This window comes from Cryptomeria japonica, chromosome 2, assembly GCF_030272615.1.
Source record: "Cryptomeria japonica chromosome 2, Sugi_1.0, whole genome shotgun sequence".
NCBI classification, from domain to species: Eukaryota; Viridiplantae; Streptophyta; class Pinopsida; order Cupressales; family Cupressaceae; genus Cryptomeria; species Cryptomeria japonica.
In genome coordinates, this window is record NC_081406.1 from 367202924 (window position 1) to 367228624 (window position 25701).

Genomic DNA, 25701 nt, shown 5'->3' on the forward strand with positions numbered 1-25701 from the left:
GAGGTACAGGCTTGGTCATTGTCTCCGATTCGGCTTAAATAAAAGGCGCCATGTGACATGTAATTGCAAGTGGTGAAATTTATGACATTACATTTTCAATTTTTTTATGGAATCAAAACTCATTATATATTACAATGTCTAATTTTCAAATATGTAATTTTTTTTAAGATTGCATTATATTTTCTCTTTTTAATCATTTTCTACTAATACTAGTCCATAAACTTGAAATATTATGTTTTCATAGTATTTTAATTATTTTTTATTTTTTATTTTTCTTGTAAAAAATAATATGACATCAATCTACACACGGTTCTTTACTAAATGAAAAAAATCAAAAACTAATTAGATTAAGTCAAATTATGGCGACCCTACATGAGGGGAAATCAAAAAAGCAATAAGAGCTCAATCAAATTTAATTTAAGACAAAATTAAAAATTAAAAAATATATTCTCATTAATCTTCTATATAATACACATATTTCCCCAAAAAGAATAAGGAAAAATAATTTTATGTAGGTCAAATGATGGTGGTTGTACACATGCATTATCTTTGTATTAGAATAAATTACATTTTTGAAAACTAGACTCAAACTACCACATTTCATATTACTAGATTTGTTTAGAGATTCAATGTGTTAGTGCTTCAAATTTTTAGTCCAATTGTAAGAAAGTTTGAAAATCAAGAAAAACACTTCCACTTTTTAAACTTTTTTGTGGACCCAACTTCTCGCACCTACCCTCAAATAAATCATTTTGGAGCTCCACCATACATGCATCTTGATAAAGACATTATTCTTCATAGGAAAGTTCATAATGCTTGTCTCTCACTTTCAAGCTCAACTTCAGAAATTTCTATTGTTGTCGTCTCAAAATCAACAAGCTCTTTCATTATCACACTATCTTCCCTGAACTAATCAATATTCTACTGGAACAAACTTGTGCTAGAAGTTACTAATTCATCTTTTTTGTTCTTGCATTGGTGGCTAGGCTTCCAATATTCCTTGCATAAGAAGCAAATATTATTTCTTCTAAGCTCATGTATGCTACTTTCTCTTTTGTTACTTCAAGATTCTCCTCTTCCCTTGTATAGTCTTCTTGTGATTTTTCCTTTTTCACCAACCCTTTCATAAGTGTTTTCCTAATTATTTGATCCTTCTACTCATTGTGCAATTCTTCCAATGTTTCTCTCATAGACTTTACAAAATTGTAATCACCTCCTTGTCTAGAGAATTTTGTATATCTGTAACTTTCAAAGAACAGCTAAAATGAATAAGCAGATGCTAGCCATCAACATGCAAAATACCATTGAACCAACATATTCAACTGAAATTCTAATCTTAACTATGGCATGCAAGTATTGTTCACTAACATGCAATTGAAAATTTACAACAAGAGTTGGGTTTCCAACAAGATGGCAAGAAAACTAGCTATGATACCAATGTAAAAACCACCCCTACATTTTTCTAAATAATCTCAATTGAAAGCCAAGCAACTAACAGTCTTTGATACACCTTTTGATAACTCAAATTGTAAGATAAGCAAGGTGAGAGCATACAGTGTTGAGGATCACACTTCTACTCAATCTACTATTGTAATGGATGTCATCCAAATGAGTATGTACGCACCAGGTGTCCACAACAACCACATGCCATGCTTATTCGGTGGAGTGTGTAATGTGCAAGACAAGCATTCACTAGGCAACTAAGCTGACCACTTTTATGCTTCTTCAATGGAGTGCATGATAAACAATATGAACATGTAAGTTACTAGCATCAGTCAAGCCTTGATTCAAACCAGAATAAATGATAATATCAGGCTTGGCCAATCATGAAATGCTAAATATATTGTTGGAACTAAAAAAAAATTATTACAACGATTAACAGGAGATGCAATATAAGATTTATTTTTTATTTTCAAAGTGAAATATTGTTGCAATACATTTCATGGACTATCACTATGAATCATATAATCAAAAGTAATCATACCCAAGTGAAGGATGGTTGTAGTAGATAATGTAGAAGTCATAAAATCATTGAAATAGCACTAAAAATCATTGTCAAACGTTTACACACAGGTTTGATATAAAATAACAACCAATATGAATTTTAAATAACATTGGATGTCATGTAGAAATCACTCAGGTAACACAATGAATCATACCCCTCACTATTTCAACATTGTAGTTAATGTAAGAATCCTGAAATTCATTGAAAACTCACTATTCACTATTTAATTTCTATCTTATACAGGTTTAAAAATATAAAACAATAAGGAAGGGATTTGAACACCATCAAATCCTAATGCCACAAACCCCAAACTCTTTCCAACATAATTTGATCAACAAGAAGTCATCTCATGATGAATCCTTACAACTAGCCAAAAATCACTCTAGAACAAGCTGGAAGCTTAGTCAGAAACCCACACACATCATCTCATGATGAATCTTTAGAACTAGCCAAAAATCACTCTAGAACAAGCTACAAACTTACTCAGAAACCCAAACACATCATACTCCAACATCGGCGCACCCTCCATGAAATGAATGGAGTTAGGAACCACCTTTGAGAAGGAAGTGTTTGGATAAAAAGTTGGCTAAGTATGGTGTTGAAGTGCATAGTTGGAGTAGAGGGGTGCAACTAATCAAAGTAAAGTCCAAAATTCTAGTTTTCATTGTTGGATGTGTGTGGGAGCATGAAGTGTGCATAGCTATGAGTGGTAAATTGAAATCTAGGTTACATTTAGAAGTGCATAGTGAAGGGTGCTTATTTTCAAATTGAAATTTTCTAAATATAATGTATAAGTGCACACTTCATGAAGGAAACAAAATGTAAAGGTTGAAAGCACTGTTGTTAGTTGCGCATCTTATCAAAGTAAAACTCAAATGTTAAAAAATCATAGCATACTAGTGTGCATGATAGTTCAAGTGTGCACCTAACAATGGAGAGCAAAAGTCTTCAAACTTTTATACTGATAGGGATACATGTAATAACCCCATTTGATCTCTAAAACCAATTGATCAAGGGTGTTATCATAGTCCAAAGGCATCACAAGCCTAGGATGTCTCATGTATCATAGTCCAAAGGCATGGCAAGCCTAGGAGCAAACTAAGAATGATAATGGCTTCACATCTGCTATAAATGATTACTTTTTTCGTTTCAACAATATAGGAGGTTTTTGGGTCGACTAGTGTTTGCATCTCAAAGGTGCACGCTAAAATGCATAGAAATGATATACAATTGGGAATGAGATACAAACAACTTCCTTTGCACTTTTTGATAACCTAGTTCTCGAGAAGGGCAAGGTGACAGCGTGTGAAAGGACCACTATGTCAAATTAAATTCTAGTAGATGAATGGAAAGAACTAAGCAAAAAGCCAACCAATACCACTTATCTAGCAGAGTGCATATACAATACTGAAAATTAAAATGCATGAAATGGTATAGCCATTTTAGCGAGGCAATTCAACACTTAAAACTTTGCAAAATCCCAATACATTAATCAACCCAAAAATTCAACATATATCAATAAACCTCGAAGTCTCCACAAAAAACAACCCCATAGAAACTCAACATGTCTAAAGTAAAACCACCATAAACCGGAAACAGCCAAATCGTGCATTGTGTTATTGACCGCTTGGAAAATCACAGTCATAGTTTGCAAAATCAACGGTGTATAACATGCGACTAATTTTCGTGTTATGCACTTTCCATGCAAACATACTGTGTTTTTGGAGCCAGAATAGTTGTGTCCCCATAACCAGCTATGAAGGATCTCTCACCACTGAAACCAACAATCTCAAAAGGGTTTCATCCAAGGGTTTTTAGGAAGAACACAAGTTCTCTCCAAAATGCAAAAGCAAAAACAAATTCATCAACACCAACAATGAACCTCCCACATCCTTTTATAACTTTTTGAAGCAATTAGATATTTATTTGTCTTATTTACTCCAAAATTCCTTTAAAAAAATAAACTTTATGAAACATTTTTTACCTTTTTAAGGAGTAATAATATTTTCTCATAAATAAGGTCCCTTTTCCAAGGTGTCCCATTAGAAATTACTTTTCAACACCTTTAATATGAACTACTCAATTGTCCCTTTTAATACCTTTAATATGAGCTACTTAGTTGTCCCTTTTAATATTTCCAACATTAGACAACTTAAGTGAAATGTTAATTAAATAACTCAATAATATATCCAAGTTACAAAAAGCACCCAAATGATATAATTTTGCAATTTTGATATACCAAAGTGATATCGAAGACTAGGGACGATGATCAAAGGCAGCCCAGTGACTTTCTAAAGATAGTCTAATCCTGCAAGAATTTTGGAGGGCACCCAAAATGTTGGAAATCGATCTTGAAAGCATCAAAAGATTCTATCTAACCAACTGAACTCAAACCCAATAAAAATTGCTCTGCAAGACTGATCAAATGCTTCTCCAAAACCAAGAATGTTGGAGTTCTCCCTAACTAACCAATTAGCCTCCAAAAGACTTGGAAACTGGCTAAAAGTGTATGAATTGGCTAAAAGCCAAAAGGGAATATTAAAATGAACCTCAATCAAACCACAATGAAAGGAGGTTATTATAACAAAATACTACTATAGCAGCTACCAAGGCAAAAATGTCTGCAAATATTTGAGAACAAGATAGGCATGCAAATTATTTGATTAAGTACCTAAATTCCAAGGAATGCATCATTCAATGTAGGCCTAGGCACAAAATAAATTCATTGAAATAAGTTAGATTTGTATTTGTTTTATCGAATGAGGAAATGGGTTATTAAAAGGGAAAATACTCCCAAGCTTACCACTAGAGATGTTATTATGTATTGGACATAGAATAAACAGGATTGCACATTTTCCACACCCCAATTGCAATCATAAAATGTCATTACCATCCACTACTCATCTCTCCATTTTTCCTAACATACTCCTAGCCTACTCCAAAATGGGTGTCTATGGAATACGGTATATACATCCATCAAAAGAGAAAGGAAAAAAAATGTTGTTGCAACCACCCAGGCAAAAATGTCTTCAAATGTTGGAAGCATAGACAAGGCATGAGAGCCATTGGACAAACTACCTGATTGAAAGGTGGTCTCACAGAACACAGAGGTTGCAATGTGATCACAATACAGATCCAGAAATGTCAAAAACTTTATTCACATGTAGCTAGTCACTATAAATCTTGATTCCATAGACTTTATCAACATTTTTCTAGTATGGACATCCACCAAAGCATAAAGGATACAGGAATTTCATCAAATGTTGGAAATGCTCCAGAAGGCATGCATGCAAAATGTGGAAGCATAGACAAGCATGTGAAAAAAAATGGGGGAAGCATCTAGAAACAATTACCTTCTCAGTATTCCAATTCAAACTGAACTGTTGAATCATAGCATGTAAAATTCTACAACCCACTTGAAAAACACAAGAACTCTAGAATAAATAATTCTAATGTTAGTGATGGAGGGGCCATGACAGAATGATGAGTGACTAGTAGAGGTGATTAAGCTATACGGGAAGCCAGAACAAAGCTTGAACGAAATTTTAAATGACCAAACATGAAATGAAAACAAAACCTTATGGGAACGGAAATGGGGCATGTTGGAAACAAAAACAGGCAAGGGAAAAGGGTGAGCCACCTAAGCAGTCAAATTTTATGGTCTGCTCTTTAAGTACGGCCTTATTTCCCTGCATTCTCTTCACTCTACATTTTTTTATACCAATTTCAAAATATATTGAAGTGGTGCATTCTTGACATCTGTAGTATTGCCTATCGAATAAGCATGTAACTCGAGATTTGAAGAGTATGTATGCTATAGTGAGGACTTTCTCCAACGCTATCTGCATAAAAGTCTCCATATCCCACAATATATAAGGTTGCCAAAGACCAAAGAATGGAGCAGATATATACAGTCCAAAGCTTTTGTGCTTGAAATTTGGATTTGCGTAACCTCTCCAGAATATTTAAGGTTGCCAAAGATCGAAGGATGGAGCAGATTTATACAGTCCAAAGCTTTTCTGCTTGAAATTTGGATTAGCATAAGCAATCCAGGTGCTTCAGTGGTTAGAGTATATGGGCATGCCAATAGGTAGAAGAGACACCCACCACAATGAACAGCAAAAAGACCAAAGAAATAAACATGATGCACACTGCCCATAGATAATTCAAGCCCACGTCCTGCATTCTACATGTCACATAATCATATAACTGTATAGTATGCACATGGAATTTATCCATGCACCCACAATGTGCATATGCTTTAGTTTTTCATATTTGAAAATATTCCAGGCTTAGCCATCTAACATTGGTATTGAACAACAGGCTCCCTTGTAAGTAAGAATACGTGATGCCGATAATCTTGTATTGAGCACAGAACCCTTTTTCTCCAATGCAACATCAAATGCATTTTACTATTGAGCCCAGGCTGAAAGAAATATAAAATACCTAAGCTTCCAGCAGTTTTAGTTCCCACTGTGTTGCACATAAATTTGTGCCACTGGATATTACTTTCACATCCAGGTTGTCCTTCCATGTGATAAGCTTGTCTATACTACGATAGCACTCTGACAATACAACAATGACCCTAATATATGTTCTAGGCCCATCTCTGCTTCATTTGCAGAAGAAAAAAAAAATTTAAAAACTTCCATCAAATAGGAAAAGACCAATCGTAGAGTTTCACTAAGCGGGAGGGGAATCACTCTTGGCTGCCCGATGGGTTTTCAATATGTAAAAAATGTACTTAATTTAATATTTAGCTACCTTTAATTTTAAATGTGTAAGGGTCATTTAAAGCCACACGAAAAACTCCTCCCATAAACATTAACTATTCTCTGCAATGGCATTTAATATAGCCTATAAGTTTTTAGCAGGATTTGGAGCAGTAATTGGGTATGGATGGAACTCTTGATCCAATGCTAACGGTGAGGAGTGGGGGAGGTAGCGTTCATGCTATTAGTCGACATGCATGCATGCATATATCCATCATGCAAGCAGATAGTAGTTAGGCAGGCTTGCAAGTTCCTAGAGTCTCAATTTTCTTTAAGCATCTATCTATTACACTTCTGCTCTTGAGAGCGCACTAATGTGCTTCTATGTATGTTGTAGCATTTCAGTGTTTATGATATAAATAAAGCTTAAACATTCAGACATGTTTGTCTTTATATCACATGAATTTGCATTTATTTTGATTCCAGTGTGATTTATATGCCATGGAAGAGAACAACACTGGAAAATGTTACAATATTTTGCACACTTCTTGATCTGGCAATTTTTCAGTAATATTATACCCAGGACACAGTTTTTTCACCTTTCCAAGTATATTTCAAGTCAGATTGTAAAAACTACAAGAACTAGATATTTTCCCTCTAGACAGATATGGAATGTTAATAAATTCAAAGTGATAGGTATCAAAACGCATGGGTTGTCCCATAACATCCAATGTGAAAAAATTAGGTAGGATGATAAAGGAATTTAAATGACATATCATGTTGTAAATCGTAAGAAAGGTTGCACCATCAATATAGTCAATGGTTAAGCCAAGATGCCATACCTAAAGCACAGCTACATATTTCAAATTGAATATGTTCAAGTCAGAAAAGTAGTAAAAGAGAGAAAAACTAGCATTGCATGCAAAGAAAATTGAAGTAAATGGCATACCATGCAACTCAGTTATTTCTCCCAGTTCATCTCAAACTTATACACATGACAAACAGGAAGAAAGTTTGATTGTTAACAGGAAGTGTTCAATTTGCAGAACAGTGACCACTTATCTGACAAAATATTCTGAATTCTTAAATCCCAAATAGGCAGTGCACAAACCCCATAATGCATGCCACCCATTAGATAAAAACGCTATCAGAATATTAAGTTCTCAAACTTCTTAGACATAAAAGTGGGTACAAATTATTTCATAAAATATCAAGGCAAGAATTTGTATGGTCATCTGACCAAGAATCACTTGAGTGAAAACTGTGTTATTTTTTTATATCTTTCACTCCATGTTTAAAACTTTATAACGTATTAAATTCCAAAGAATGCATCTAACATGAATAAATCCAACGAAGATGGAAGATTTTAAACAACTTTGCCTCTTTCCTTGCATTCCTCAAAATGAAAGAAGAAAATCTATACAATAAATCATTCAAATTATTGATTACAGACAGCCTAAGCACTTGTGCAGAAGCCAATGACAGGAATCCTGATTATTGGTAAAAGGATCTCTCAACTCTAGAAAATCACAATTGAGACTTGACCAACCAAAACTAGAAGATGCAGCTCCTTTAAAAGCTCTCTCCATTTTTTAAACAGCCACATACCTTGCATCTTTAATGAAAAGGCAATCTTATTTACAGCCAATCTTGTGAGTCAAATTTGGCAGCGGAGATCTCAAATATAATCACTCCCTTGTGTCTACATTTTTTTCAACTTCCTGCACTTCTCTGCTTAAGTTACAGTGTATCAGATTTATCTGTGTTCGATGCCACTGCTACAATAACAAGAACTTTCGTTGAAAATGTCCATATTGCCTTTCTATAACAAGTTTCTGCTTGACAACTTATGATTCTGACATTTTACTCAAGCATTCTGCGTCATATTTTTCACATAAATTTAGGACACTTCCTGATTAGCAGAATCCTATCCAGCTATACTTCCAACCATAAATACACAAAAAATCTGTCAAGGTTGAATAGAAGTTACTCTACATTGCTCCAATTTCATCAACGGACTGCATTGGAATGTAAAGATCTTACTGATAATGTTCCATCAGATGGGATATCCCCATACAAGTGATTCCCAGAACATAATAATCTTCTACGTCGCCTATAAAAATACTTAAAAGACTTTATGCAACTCAGATGCCCATAATCATTTTCCCTGTAACACTCACTACTACGTAGTGTATGAGAATTACTCCCCACATTTTCCTTGTGGGAAGCTTCACAATTTGATCTCCCTTCAAGAAATGTAGGTCTATTGAATGCAGATGCACTTGCTTTTAAGGTGGATAAGCAGTTCCCATCAACTGTAGTTGTACTTTTCCTGCATCTTGTTAAATCCTCTTCATCATGTTTCCTTCTTTCAAAGTTGCCAAGCTGAACATCCTTATCCTGTGAAGATTCCAAAGAGTCAGTAACAGTGATAACAGGGCACCTGTCTTGGATAGAAGAATCCTCTTTCTTCTTATAACTTTTTCCTTCACTCCGTTTTCTTTTCACCATACATTCTCTTCCATTGAACTGATGTTCTTCTGACCAGAATGGTTTAAGTTTCTGCCTATGACAAGAATAAGCAACTTTCCACTTCACTTGCCTCACCTACAAATCAACTGAACAATATAAGAGTCCCCAAAATTTGAAACTTATAATGGAATTATATTTATTAGTTGACACTTTCCAAAACTGTCAAATGAACACATACTGATGCACATGTATGTATGTTTTTTCAATATTCATAATTTAAGATTTGCTAAAAGAGAAATTATGTCCTCGAGAAGCTAGCATGGCCTTCAAATTAATGATTTTCCTGATTGACAGTGAAAAAGAAACGACGTCACTTACCAGACGATTTGAACGTGTAGTTCCTACAACCACCTTAGACAAGTACAGATCATCCTCCACTGGAGTAGTTCTGGGTCAAACATTACCAAGAATCCCAAGTCATTTAATTGTACAAGTATCACAAAAAGTCAGCAAATAATTTACTTGACACCACAAGCTAGAAGGGTCTGATATCATGTCATTGGCTAAAACATCAAGCAATTCTTCCCTTGCAGCATTAGAGAAAATAAGGAAAAGATGCCTAAGGCCTAATAAAAACAAGAAACATTTTTATGCCAATAAAAAATCAGACTGCATAATCTCAAAGAAAAAGCTCAATATAATTTGGCAAAAAAGTAATTTACAATAATCCTTGAACCAAAAAGTGAAGGTCACTCTTTTGTCTAGAATCAAATTTTACATTGCAAGAACTCAGCTGGTTTCCGATTCAATGAGAACACTTCCATTGGGAAGATGCATTATGGGTTACTGTCTGTTATCCATCAAATTTGCCGAACCACCTTTCTTTGAAGAAGTGTGTGTGTGTGTGTGTGTCAGACTGTGTGTGAGTGAGTGAGAGAGAGAGAATGTGTGTGTGAGAGAGTGTATGTGAGCACACGTGCGTGTGTGTGTGTGTGTGTGTCGGGTGGTGCATGTGTTCTTCCTTCAATCCCTTAGATACCATGTGGAATGGACTTTGTAAGAGAAGTAATGAGCAAGCATTGCCTAAATTCATGACATTCAATAAGTCCAACACCACGACCAGCTGAGGGATGTAATCAGCAAAGAAACAGAAATTATGCACTAGCTTCATCAAAACAATGACTAAAATGACTTGAACATAACAGATATATCTGCATCTTGTTAGTGTGAATGAGGTTATGTACCTACCTAATTAATTAGTAGGGCCTATTCACATATAAACTTAGGTCCTACGTGTTATTTCTAGTAGTTCTAAATGAGGTCATGTATCTCATTAACTTCTTAGTGTACCAGGCCATTTAATAAATGTCAAGTCAGTTATCTCATAACATAGAATCAAGGAACATGTCACAATCTTGTCTAATACTATTCCCCTACTTTCCTATATAAGCAAGGCTTCATATGTGCATTTTCATCATTCAAGCGTCCATAATCAAGCAAGTTATTATTGCCATTTTCTCTCTTGTGGAGGATATTTTGGTTTAGGAGCTGTTCCTGGGGTGTTGGGAGTTCACCGTTAACTCCTACACATCTCTAAAACTCTGAGGCATTATACCATAATCCAAAGAAACATTCCTACAATATGGAAATAAAGAAAAAATTTCACATAAGAAACAGCATCCTAAAGCATTGCAAAAAATGAACATTGCCCAACACTGTCTATCCTACTGGCATCCCAGTCACTCTTAACAAAGAGTTTATAATAAAGATATTGTTTTCCATCAGTAGGTTGCGACTTTAAAAAAGAACATACCCTAAGACCAGCATAGTCAAAGAACCACAAAAAACACATACTTTCAAGGAGATGCTCCCCTCAACTTCATCCCTAAGGGCTGAACACTTCCAGCATTTCCATTCATCAACATTACCAATTAGCCCAGAAAATGACCCAGATCCAGATCCAATGCATACCTGGTCTATCTCCCCTCCAAATACAAACAAGGTCGCAAAAATCAGACCCAGTTTCTTCAAAGTACATTGCTTTGCAATACCCACAGCAAATCTTGGCAAAACCAGGCTGCTTTTTTGGGTTCTTTTTCCATATTTCTTTTTTGACCACTAGATTTGAACAATTAACTTTGAAAAGCAACCCCGGAGCCTAAACTTGATCCAATCTCCCCTCCAAATACAAACAAGGTCACACAAATCAGACCCAGTTTCTTCAAAGTACATTGCTTTGCAGTACCCACAGCAAATCTTGGCAAAACCAGGCTGTTTTTTTGGGTTCTTTTTCCATATTTCTTTTTTGACCACTAGATTTGAACAATTAACTTTGAAAAGCAACCCCGGAGCCTAAACTTGATCCAATCTCCCCTCCAAATACAAACAAGGTCGCAAAAATCAGACCCAGTTTCTTCAAAGTACATTGCTTTGCAGTACCCACAGCAAATCTTGGCAAAACCAGGCTTCTTTTTTGGGTTCTTTTTCCATATTTCTTTTTTGACCACTAGATTTGAACAATTAACTTTGAAAAGCAACTCTGGAGCCTAAACTTGACCTAAAAACCACTTGAAACACAAAAACAAAGACAATTACATCATTATCTGTCATTGCACAAATAGTGCTGAAGATTGATCTTTGAAGGCTTCAAAGAGGTTGGATTGCTATTATTAAGCATGCGCTACAGCCTGTTTGCAGCCTGTATACTACAAAATCTCTTGTTTTTTCATGTTACCATTCTTCTACATTTAAATTAGTTAAGACATTTTTTTTCATTTCTTTGGAATGTGTTGCCTTCCAAACTTGTTGCCATAGAGATTACAATGGGAGCCAATTCTAGCTTCATATGTGAATCCTAGCTTTAAAACAGACCAAAATTCACTATTGTGGGAGTAATTTAACATGATATAGCAGATAAATGGTGGAGAATATATGGGTTTGCAGCAAGTGTGCTGTAAACTGTATAAGCTTATACAATCAGGTAAAAGCCCATTCGTTTGGTATCTTAGCAGGGGCATCAAAGTTTTCCTAGGCAAAAAGGATGCACTTATCTCAGCATCTAAGTGTTGGAATGTATTAGAGAGCTAGAGCAAGTTGCCCTTAAAATAAGTCCTCCATTAGCAAAGAGACAATCAAGGATTACCCTATGTTTCCCCATCTCTTTGTGGTAGAAAGGCACCCACTTTTGACAATGCATGAAAAAAAGCCCCCTACAAATAAGAGAACAAAGGGGCTATGGGAAAAGGCATTCCAAAATGAATACTAAGAGATTGCCAATCAACACTTTACAAGATGCATCTATGCAGATGGTTTAGACTTCAACATTGTTCAGTCATCATATTGACAAGAAATGGTAAGAAAACTTTAATAAACTCCAAAAGGGGACAAGGGCCAGAGTTTTAAGGTGGTGTACAATAGCTAATTGACAAAGGAGTTTAAACTTGTAGAAGAATTATTGTAGCCCATCAAGGATTTGTAAAAATAGCCAAAAGTGTCTATCATTTCCAAAGGATGGAGATGAGAAAAATCAAAACTTGGTAAATGTGATTATACTGTCTTTTAAAGGGACAATGTTTTTGAAGCTATGGATTGTGAGGGATAAGTGACGGATGTACGATTTATTGCTGATGTCATAGTTCACAAACTAGACTTGGAGACTACTCAGCAAGCCAAATATTTCCAACTTGCAGAGTACTAGGTAGAAAACTGAACAAAACTTGGCAGCTTAAAAAAAAACAAATTTAAAAAAAACATTAATTATATGCAAAATACAACAACAAATAATATCAAATGAGTTTGGTGGGGATCTAGGTTCAATACCACGAACATGGTTAAGAGCCACTACCCCTTGCAAGGGTCTATGTGCAACACCCCCAACAAGTTTGAGTGAACCCTTGCCACCATGTCCAAATGAAGACCTTCAAAACCACAAAAACCTTCATGGCATACACCATTTTCATAAAAAATTTAGAAGGCAAAATACAAATCTTACAAAGCCAAAACCAAAGTTAATAGGCTGTTTAACCCACATTTTTCCACAATTTCGACGCATTGCTAGGAGGACAAGTGGAAAAACTCGCCAAGTTTTTTATTGGTCTTCACAAGTTTTTTCACTTAACAAAGAAACTCGACAAATAAACCTTGTGAGTACTCACAAAGCTAACAAAACTCAGAAGTAATCGACAACTCACTGAGTTTGCGAACTATGACTAGCATCCTAGTGTGTGCTATTGAGGAAGTGGGGCTTATTTAACATCATCCAAGTCATAACAGATAACAAAAAATTACAAAACGGCTGGTTTGTTAGATGAGGCATGTTATGTGCACATCTTTCGTACACTTTATGTTGTCTACTTGCTCAACCTTATGCTTTAAACGATTTGAAATTCGTTGGATCAAATATATGTATGTTAAGGCCAAAAAGATCCAAATGTTCATCACCAACCACTACATTATCATAGGCCATATTCAAATCATTCTTGAATTTGGAGCTAGAAAAAATAATTGAAACAATAGAATTTTATATTTCACTTAAGTAATTTATTTTTAAGAGATTAAGAATCTTTTTTTCTTAATTTTTAATTTTATTAATTTTAGTTTTCAAATAGGTTGCTGAGATAGAATTCACCTCCAGCCAACAATCTTGAGATGCTTGTTAAGGTGCAAAGAACACTTTCTAGCATATGGCCATTAACCGACTTTGATCAATATGAAGGCAATCCACTTTGATCAATATGAAGGCAATCCGAGACTAATAGGGCAACAAACATTAAGCAAATGACCTAGGATAACAATTAATGGAATTGTGTGGGATATCTTCTTAGTATCACCAAGCCCATCATGATTATGATCCGTTACTAATAGGGATAAATCATGCTTGGAAAAGGTATATGATGGCATAGAATCGATCATCGAAAAGATGAACACCCATAAACAAGTGCACGCAATTCTTGTTGAGTAGTGGAACAAAATGACTACCCGCTTGCAACTTCATGCCTTTGCATTGACTCCAAAATATTACAACATTGAGATCCTTCCTTTGTTGGGAGTTGCACCATACAAAGATATGGAAATCAACAAAGGATACAAACTAGCACTTGCCAGACTCTTTGTTATGCCCTCGCCATAGAGGCTCAGATCGCAGCAGTTGGAAATCATTTAGCCCAGCAAAGAAAGCAGCAAAGAGGAACGGTGGATTATGGACAGTGATTCTCGAAAGGGGTGCATGTCTTAACAAACAAAAGTTTAAGCAAGCATTGATTGATAAAGTGCAGCGATTAGCATCAAGGGACACTTCACTTGAAGGAGTTGTATCCCTTGTGGAGAACTACCATAAAAGTCGTGACTTTTCATCCCTTCAAGGGTATTATTAAAGCATGGATCTAGTCTTGGAGAAGGCATGTAATAATAAAACAGCGAGTAGAAAAGGAATTCAGAACTCAGAATCAAATTAAGAGCAGAAATAAACATGCATAATAGCAGCAACTAGATTAAAAGATAAATCTGTGAATAAAGCAAAATTATGTGTGAGTGTGTGAGTGCGCGTGTGTGTGTGCCATAGTGATACTTGCATAAATTAGTGATCTTTATGAGTAATATAAATGCTTCTCTTGTTATTATTATGTAATAGTAGGTTCCTATAATAATCCATTTTGAATTTAGAGAAAAGGGTTGCAAATAGTAAGGACGGCCAGCCTTCATGCTTCTTATCAAGTACACCACCCAGAGATGGAATGGATAACCAGCCTTCCACGCCCATGGGCTGGGGGGTGGAATGGACCAGAAATCTTTCCATGCTTCCGGGCTTGATCAAGGAGGATGGCCAACCTCCAAGGTGAACCAAGGGATGGAAGGGCAACCCAACTTCCATGCTCTCGCAATACAAGAGTGACCAACCTTGTGATTGTGGTTGGCAAACATTTCAACGAATTCCTAATGAGATTGTTATAGAAATATACTTTGGAATGACTATTGCCTTCATTGGATTTTAATATGAATGATGATTATATATACATTCTAATGCTTAGTCAAAATAGATGTTATCTTGGATTATGATATAATGTCAACTTCTAGAGACTAATATTGTGTGCAGGACCTAGATCAAAAATCCTCTTAAAGGGCATTTCAATTAGTAAATTTGCATGCTTAAATGTATTACATTTCTTGTTTCTAATCGGAATTGTGGTTTTAGGGCAAAATTTAGGAACATCCTAATAGGTGACACTCTTCCCTAATCCTAATTTAGAGGATGTTATTGCAAATTAGTTAGTTGATTTTGTACAATCAAAAAGTTAAAGTATTTCCGCTTCTCATAAAAAGTATATAAAGGATGCTCACAATTGGTGGCACTTTCATGGCCAAACATTCCAGCACATATAATCATTTGTTAACAAAGTTCTATTGCATGTTTTTTTAATATTTTATCTGAAACTCTCTATAGTTGAATTTCTTTTCATTTTAATTTTTTCTTTAAGTTTGAAGATTAAATTTATTATTTTATAACTTTGTCTCAATATGTTGCATAATCACCTTCACTTGATCGGAATTGGAGTACACACTACTCCATCCACTCAATAAAGTGCAACTGATAGGCATCAAAAAAGTTATAGGAGTTAGTTTACATGAATTCCAACTTGTACCTTCTTTCACCCAAACAAAATGAGCTACAAGAAAGGGGCAACAAAATTGTGGAATGTCAAGCCAATGCAAGCTCACTTTGATGCTTCTGCTGCTGAAAAATAATTATTTTTTGAGAGGTCAGGTAGCACCATACTTTTAGTACAAGTGTCAATGTCACTTCTTGTGGTTCTCCTAATCTAACTACATCATCTAATGTCAACAATGATAATGATTAATTTTATGTAGACCCATACAATGCTTGTTGCCAATTTTAATAATTTAATATTGAAAAATGAATTTCTATCATGATATTCAAGTTTGATTAATTGGCATCAAAGTAGTATTATTAATTTTTATGGTGACTTTATGTATTATATGCATATTACATGATATTCTAAACTTATTTCCTACTTTTAGGCTGCAAATATGTACATATTTATGATTTTAATATGGTTTTTGTATAGACATACCCAGAATTGATCTAACCCCAAAAAGATTGTCATACCAGCATACATGACCCCGAACCGGTAACAATCTTCATGGTCTCCTACACCCATGCATGCCCAAGGTCCATGGAATGAAGCCAAATCAGAAGAACCGAGTTCCTAAACTTAAATGACCCCCCAAACTGAATTCTTTGATTGGCACCCAGCCCTTTTAGTCCTCTGATATAACCCACGTTCCTACATCATTTCCAAGGCCCTTCTGAATTCATCCTCGTGAACAACAATTTTGAAGATGGCATGCATTTGCTGCTGTTTCCGATCCCTTCTCTCCTGTTGTTTGTTCCAATTATCCAAGGGTTGCATAGAAAATTTTCAAGGGCAAAATTAGTGAAACCTTTTTTCCATTATTTGCTTAGTAAGTCCCTGAATACTTCTTGGCATGGCTTGGGTGGAGTTAATAATTAGCGTATCGAGCAGAACAGCATCATAAAGGGGAATATATAGGCCACATGTTGTGGCCAGGATTGGGGTGTGCTTTGGGATTTTAAGAACTTGGCACACTTAATCTCTAGTGTGCAAAGCCAAATTTCAAGAGAGTTATGGCTTTGACCAAATTCGGACGAGGAAGAATTGCTTGAATTATTAAAACAAGGCTGGTGACTGCTAGGCCTATTGAAAATGGTGGGCAATACATTGGAATGATTATGGAGATGGCAACCAAACTCCTCAATGGTCCAAATTTTTATGAAGTCGGCTCAAAAAATTGGAACAAATGAACCCTATTATACAAAAAAGTATAGGAAAAATCTAAAAATCTAATTATTTATACACACCTATTGACATATTCACTTTTGCCATTGCACTCTCAAGGTCAATAATGGAAGCAAAGCCTAATATTCCATCCTATGTCTCTTGGAAAAGAAAATACAAATTGCTCGCCATGTAACATACCTACAACTGTTAAATCAACAGATCAGGCTTTATCGGATGCTTTGGGTAAGCATATAGCTCTTATTTCTTCACCTTCAGGGACAATGGAGGATAGCCCTCCCCTATCCCTTTGATCTGAGTCTTTGGAGGATAATATCTTGTGGAAGATTGTCCACATAAAGAAAAGAGGTCATTCTTAACATGTATATGCCTCCCACACCCAAGGATTGGGAGCTCAGAGTGATGGGAAGGGTCCATGTGTGGTATAGTGGGCCATCTCTGTTTGTTTTGTTGATAATCTGATTACAATTTCTTGGGTGTTGTTGGTTGTATCTGGTGTGTGACATCTTGTCTGTTGTTTCGTGGTATAGCCTGTCTTTGTTGGCTACGTTTTTCCTGTTTTCCAACTGCATGCTGGATGTTTTTTGTTGTAAAGGTTTATGAGGCCTCTTCAAGACCTATTTCCCCATAATCAAAAACATGCCTACAATTCAATCAAATTAATATTCCATGGTTCATTGGTTCCTCTTTAGTCATGAGACAAGATGAGTCAACCATACACACTCAATGTGTTACAGCCTCATAGAAGTCTGGCATCTCTTGACCTGCAATTCTGGGTCATCAACCAGCATATAGCCCACAATGCAAGATTTAATAGCATCACCAGGTCAATGAAATCATCCTCATCTGTCACTGGTTACTTTGTCCTCTCCTAACATCCTGTTGTGACCTTTTCACACATCGCCCCATTGCTAACGGGACCCCCTCTTTGCCAGCTTCCTGCGCTGTTAGGTTAGGGTTTTGGCTGCTTAGTGGGCAATTTTGCATTTCCCGTGCCCAAGTCTTGGAGTTTTGATCATGCCTAGTGCCGTCTAGGGTTTTTGAAGCGTTAGGATCAAGTTGCAAAAGTTGATATTTTAATGATCCTAAGTTTTGCTAAGTGTTTGACCATTTGAACGTTAAAGTGTTTTTAAACACGCGCATCAGTGGTTCTAAAGTGCCAAGATATTCACAAACCTTTTGGAGTTGTTTTCTCGCTCCTAAGGTATTATTTAAGTTGGTTTGGCACTTTATTCCAATATTTTCCTAGCGTTTCGCTCATATTTATGGAAAATTAGCCTAAGTCCAATTAAATTTAAAGTCGCTGAGTGATTTTGAGTGGTTAAAATGATAAAATCCTAAGGGAAATCCTTATTCCAAGGGTTAAAGGGTCAAAATCCATGCTAGAGGTGCTTTTCCCCTCACATTCCAGACTACCCAACCCATTCCCCCACTCAAAATCCATACTACACATGGGTTTCCCCTGGAATCCATACTGGCTACTAATTTCCCCCACTGTTTATCCACACCTGGATCAAATTTCCCCTGGAAGTGCTAAAATTTGGCTAAATGTCAGGATTTTTCCAAACTGCCATCAAATTTCCCTTGGGAGTTCGGACTGGAGTGCAAGGATAATTCCATGCCTGGGTCGATTTTCCACCAAGATTTTTGTGATGACTAAGTGAGGATTTTTGTCCGGATTTTTATCCAGACAGGGATCGAATTTCCCCTGAGAGCATTTGTAAGGATTTTTGTCCGGATTTTCATCCAGACAGGGATCGCTTTTCCACTGGGAATATTTTGAAGAGTTTTGAGTCCAAATTTTTATCCAGACTGAGGTCGAAATTCCACCAGGGAGGTTTTTTCCAAGTTAAGTGAGTTTTAAGTGTGGATTTTTGTCCAAACTAACATCGAATTTCCCCTAGGGGGTGATTTTTGCAAATTGAGTGCATTTTTGTCTGGATTTTTGTCCAAACTCACATCGAATTTCCCCTAGGAGGGTTTTTATGTGCATTTTGATGAAATTGAGCATGGATTTTTGTCCAAGCATGGGTCGAATTTCCCTTATGGCGTAAATTTTGACACTTGAGTGATTTTTAAAGGGATTTTTCAATCCCAACTGATAGCGATTTTCCCCTGGAGGCTTTATTTTGGATTTAAATTGTAATATTTTAACAAATAAGCCCCATTTAATTGTTTTTAAATAATTATTAATGGTTATTTAAAACTTAAAAGCAAAATTTAATAACTTGCAATAATTATTAAATGTTTGAACCTTCTAGAAGCAAGTTAGGGTTTCACCAAGCAAGTATTTATACAAGTGTTTTATCCCACATTGCTTGTGTGATGAAAGCAAAAGATGAAAGCAAGTATATGAGAGGAACTTCAACATTATTTTATTATTATTTCTGTCAGGTGTCTCCATGAAAGCGATTTTTCTCCAAGTTGGACAAATTTTTAGCAAGGCGTTTTTGTGAAGTGTGGGATTGAGGATTTATTTTCCTCCATTTTTTCCAACTTGCTGATCTATTCCTCTTGGCTGCCATTAAAGACCGGTTTCAGATTTTCAATTTTGCTAAGTTTGGCGATTTTTTCCAAATTTAGCATTTTTTGGTGAAAGTTGGCAATTTCATGATTGGAGACTTGGGCGATCTTTCCTCCACCATTTGGGCTTGTTGTTCAGACCTTCATTGCTGCAGATTGCTGCCATTAATAACATTTTTCAGAATTCTAAAAATTTCGATTTTTTTGCTAAGGAAGACGATTTTTTGTGTTTGGGGTATCCAACCCCAACTCGGGCGATTTTTTCCAGATTGCTGCCATCCTTCATTGCTGCAGATCTAAGCTACCATTGACATCAATTTTCAGAATTCCATTTTGGCGCTAAACTTAGGAAAAATTTTGATTTTGCTTGGGAGGTGATTTGGTGCCATATTTTGATGATTTTCATGCATGTTTTGTGGCTGCCATCATTTCCAGCTTGCTGATTCACTTCAGATCTGAGGTTTGCTTCAGATTTTGACCTCCATTAATGGCTGCCATTAATTTTCAGACTTAAGTTTTTATTGCCCAACCAATTCTAGCTTAAACATTTAGCATTTGGAGGTGTTTTATGGAGTTTTCTGTGCATTTTTTAGACCATTTTATCGCTGTTGCAGGTCTGAAACTCCATTGTTAGGCAGTTGTCTTCAAAAAATTTCATTTCCAGCCACCTAACAAATTTTGGCGAATTTGCTTGGGGCTGTTTCCTTAGCAATTTTTCATCATTTTCAGGGATTTAAACCACTTTGCAAGGTGCTGGTAAGTCTGAAGTATCCGATTTTCAGACTTGTCCTTAGAAAACTAAATTTTACCAGCCATACTTACATTCCAGAAAATGATTGTTTTCATCAATAAAACTGATTTTTATCAATTTTATGCACATTTTGAAGATTGCAACATGTTTTGAAAGTCTGATTTTCAGGTTGTCTTCAGAAATTTTGACCTCCATTGTTGACTGCGGAAGGTGTCTTCAGACATTCATTGTGTGAAAACACAACCTTTCACACCTTTCCCTAATCATCGTCAATCCGGTATACTCCTTTGCATTTTTTGCTTGCATATTTTCTAAGCATAAGGAGGTATTCAATGAATTTTATGGAAGGTTTCCATGCCTTAGTGTTGTCACACTTTGAACTTAATTGCTAAAATTTACCAAGTGTATGGATTATTTTCCTGACTCCATGCTCTGAATTAACTAAATCTTTAGAAAGTCAAGAATTTTATTACGAATATTTTCCTAAGTCTAACTTCAAGCTTCGTACAAGTGCGATGTCAAAGTCAGGATACAAGGAAAGAAAAGAACTGTTGAAGACGCTGGAGACTGGATTTTATCCAGAGTTTAAGATTTCATCCAGATGGAAGGAGATCACTGATACAAACATGCATTTCCTGGACTTCGACCAGATGCAACGTCGGATGTTTGGAGTCAGAGATCAGGTTCCTTCCCCAGCATATACGAATATTATGAAGAGTGGCATTTTCCATGACACTGGATTCCCACAGTCCATACAGTGCAATGAGCTGATCCTGGAATGTGCACGATGTTACGATCCGCTCACGAGAATGATCAAGAGTCCTAAGGGCGTTGTCATCGCCTACCTTGCTGAGGATGCCATTGCTGAGGTGTTCGGAATTCCACGTGGAACTGACATGAAGGATGTGACCAAGGAGGATTATGCAGACAGATACACGAAGAAGATGGGTGTATGTAAGAATTTAATTAACAAAGAATGGATGATCGAGCCTAGGTCTCATCATTCCAAGGCTCCCAAGACACTCATGTGCATAGATTTTAAGGAGGAATATAGTGATTTGATATTCCTACTCAACAGAGTGATGGGGATGTCGCAGGGAGTGATATTTGATGGATGGATGTTCTACCTCATCCAGGATTGTCTTAGAGGAACACTAGTGAATTGGTCCAAGATTATAAGTGACAATCTAGATTTCCAGCTGAGGAATGTAGAGCGGTCCAAGTCATTCGCCATGACTTCCTACCTGGTGTACCTACTTGCACGATTTGTTTCATACAGAGGATTAATATGCAAAGGTGAAGTCGGGAATGGGCAAGGACAATTTAAAAGTTATGAATGCTACCCCCAGCTAAGCATGCATAGAATTGAAGACTATAAGAGAGTGAATGATGCATTCACTATGTACATCACACGGATGCTGCAAGGCGGAATCCACAGAAGATTGTCCAAGGAGGCAACAGAGTTAGTAGAAAGATATGGATCGTGGTATATACAGTTCCCCACTTTCACATACCTCAGGATTCATGGGTTTCAATCTGAACCCTACAGACTTCCTAGGTATCCTACCGACAGAATGATATTGTTGGAAGTGGTGAGACAGCTTCTAGAGTTCGATGTTATCCAGAGAGAGAAGCACAGGACAGGAATGACATTCCCTATTTCAGTTGGGAAGACGTCAGAAGTTTGCCAATCCGCCATAGTCGCCAACACTGCAGGTGAGGAGCTTGCATTCTATCGATTTGCTACATACAAGAAGAGAGAAAGATTCGATCCAAACAAGAAGGTCAGAAGGATCAGAGGAGAGAAGTTCACTCATAAGGTTGACATAGAAAATTATTGGGCTAACCTGATGGACGAGCAAGCAGTGAAGAGAAGAATGCGGTCCAAAATGTCAGTGGATTTCATGAGGAAGTGTGGACTTTTTCTCATCCCTGATCAGGTATTAGATGATAGAGATCATACACACCCACACTATGAGAATGAAATGAAAAAGGCAATCCTATTACCAAATTGGTCAGAGTCAAAAGAGATTGACCTGAATGTATTGATGAGAGAGGTCTTGAATTTCTCCCGCACATAGGTAGATATGCAAATGAATAAGTTGGTTGACATGGGTGTTCCCTTCACTTATGAAAGGATGAAGTCGGAAGAGTCTACTTCCGAGGATGATCAGACGACTGTCAGTGATGTTAGGATTCATGCAGACGAAGAGAGTCAAGCTCCCAAGAGAAGGAAGAACATGCCTGGAGAAGTCAAGGCCAGAGGGAAGAAGATTGAGGAGGTGAAGAAGAAACAGTAGACTATCACTCCACTTCTCCTTCCTTCACCCCCTCCCAGTGTCTCATCAATCGAAGTGATTGAAGTAGCAGAACAGAATAAGGAGACTCGACAGTGTTCCAACACAGTGATACTACCAGAGAATATTCAGGAATTCCATGCCACAACGACATCTGCACCTCCTGATGAGAATAATGATCAGCCGGAATCCCCTACTGTCCTTTTGGAAGTTAGCTTGGGAAATGAAGTATATGATTGGACCAAGACTAATCCTGATGATAATGATGATGTTATTTCGGCATTGAAAGGACTTGATCGAGAAGTATGTCTTGATGATGGTATGGAGATGGCAGCTATTCCTGAATGGCTGAGGATAAGTATGGAGAAAAGTAAACAAATGATAGAGGTACAGCCTATTGATGATATTGATGACTACCTAGCTAGGAGTGCTAAGAAGAAGGAACCCAAGAAAGCGGAGATTTTGTCGCACATAGCTAGAGATAAGACAGGAATGCGGATTGCACAGATTGTTGTTCCTATTGCAAGCGTGACAACGGACATTGCTACTCCTATGGATTTCCAGATCACTTCAGTCGCCTTTGGTCGTACATCCCCAGGGCACGAATTCCAAGAGATTGGTGACAACCCCCAGGCAATCAATGCAAGGTTAGGTAGAGCGATTGCGGAAAATGAAAGGTACAGAGAAGAAAATATTAGACTCAGAGAGTATATTGCAAGGACAAGGCATGGAGATCCCACCCTTATTTCCCCTATTGCAGTTGACCATGGAATACATTCACACTGCGAGGTAGCGAGAGGTACACACTCAGAGGTGGACAAGTGGATTGAAAGCACAAGAAAGCAGGCAGATGATTTCCTTACTCAATTTGTCCATGCATATGATAAGACAACAACGCTCGTATTCAGAATCCAGTATTTGGAGGGAGTTTGGGAAGAATTCCGGCCTATTCAGGACAAGACTATTCCACGCCTCCTGGCATTGAAGAAGGTTCCTAATTCCACCTTGGTCAGCGAGAACATTGTGCACAGTGGAGACATATATGATTTCCATGGCTGGTATTGTGCATTAGCCTTGAAGAAATCAGCTTATGAGAACACCCAATCGAGTTGTATGGAGATGGAAGGATTAATTCAGGACATTCAAATGAAGATCCTTGCCTCGATTGAGGAATTATTGGGTGTTGATGTTAGTGATGCTAGTGATTTACACTTAGCCGAATTAAGAGACAAAATAAAATTTATGTATTTTTGCCAGTTGGACTCTTTGAAGAAGAGTCAGATAGATGACTTGGTCTCTTTGTTGATTCATGTTCATAATTTGCAGAAGCTCATGCCAGAATGGGAGAACACTTTGAATGCTTGCTCAGATTCATTGGATGTGATTGGTTTACAGTAGGATACCTTGCCTAGCATTTCCATGGAGGAGTTAGATTCAGTATTGGCTAGATTCTTGGAGTATGCTAGGAGAGAGAGAGATGCAGGGAGGAATCTTCTAGAAGATTCCCTATATGATGACTAGGTATCTTTTCATTGGGCCATATGTTGGTGGCGCCATTTTTGATGTAACCCTAATTAGGGCAATTCTAGGGTTTTGTTGGCATGATCTCGGTTGTTGATCTTAGATCAATCTGGGCCATCCATTTTTGTAAGAGACTCTATATATGCCTCCTTGTCTCTCATTTGTAAGAGAGTGTTTTTGTAGAATTGTTGGTATATGCTGCAGCTATTTGAATCCTAATCATTGTTCAATTGTTGGTGATTTTGCTCTTCAAATGTTGTCTTTGCATTCATGGTTCTCAATTCCTCCAAGTTAGATTAGAATTTAGATTAGAATTTATTTTCATGTATGTTAGATTGAGTGGAAGATTTGTTGAATTCATTTGTGTGGAATCCTTAATCCATACCACTAGCCTCTTGCCGCTGGTAAGTGCGCCTTGTGTGGTCAACTGGAATTTAAGTAAGCATAACTTCAACTATTACGCGTCCGTTGACAAGCATCAACTTGGATGGTGTCTACGTTTGATGGTGATAGCCTGAAAATCATTAAGTATACCTTAGATGATTGCACTAAGCTTGTGTCAATACCTGATTGTGAGATCTTGCCTGGTTTGATTCCACTAGATCCATTCATCATTTCCTACATTCCTAGTTTTAGAATAGATTTCCTAAACCCTATTCATTTTCCCCCTTTTTTAGTAAGAAGTAAATCCAGAGCCATATTGATAAATCTTAAGTTGTCAGCACACCTATTCCGCATCATTCATGATAATCCAAACATTTGCGTAAGTCCCCAAGTGAAACACAGCAATTCACATCAACCACTGAACTTACCCACTCGTCAAGACCTAACATGTAGAAACCTTGGAATCATTTTAGTTGATCTCATTCTTAGCATCTGAGGTGATTTTGTTCAAGAGAGGGTAAATTACTTTGGTAATTTATTCTGTATTGTTATGTGCATAAAAAACACATCAACGCATCCAAAGCTGAAGATTTAGCAGAAGATGAATGAATACATACACTGTAAGACTCTGTTGTTGTATTTTGTACATCTTAACTTTCTATTTTTAGAAGTGTAGTTCACTTTCGGACACCAAACAACTTTTAACAAAGACCTTTCCATATTATACTTGAGATAGAGATGCAAAATAGTGATCTGCCCATATAACTGTGGAACTACTTGTGGCTGGAAACGAACTTTTATGGCCTATAAAACAAATATGCCCTCACTGGCCCATGACATACATAATGAAACAATTCACTAGACAAACAAGTTAACACCCTGAAACAGAAAAAAAAATGTTGCAGTATATCACATCAATCAAATTCAATATAGATCTTTGCAACTAATCGACTGCTAACTAACTAACAATAACATATCCTACGTTGTAACCACCTGCTCAAATATCTTATACACTTGGTAAGCAACCTATATTCTTGATAAACTGCATGATGGTTTTATAAAAGACCTCTCAAACATCTTTCAGAGTATTAGATGGTGCTGAAGGTGCCTAGAGAATACTAACTTTTTTAAAAATCTGAATAGAAATTATTATGTTTTGAGAGTTTTCAGGTAAAGATTTAAGAATATTCATCAACCCCAA

At 36.6% G+C, this 25701-nt stretch overlaps 1 protein-coding gene across 1 annotated transcript in view; it reads right to left on the bottom strand.

The window, feature by feature from the left end:
• Positions 1-8078: 8078 nt before the first annotated feature.
• The window catches only part of LOC131065264 (uncharacterized), a 72743-nt gene continuing 55120 nt past the window's right edge, over positions 8079-25701 (bottom strand). Inside the window, exons 10-11 of the mRNA XM_057999735.2 lie at positions 9568-9637; positions 8079-9324 (exon numbers count right to left, since the gene is read on the bottom strand). Of these exons, the coding sequence (XP_057855718.2) occupies positions 8728-9324; positions 9568-9637 (667 nt within the window). The 3' untranslated portion in view covers positions 8079-8727. The remainder of the gene's footprint in view (positions 9325-9567; positions 9638-25701) is intronic.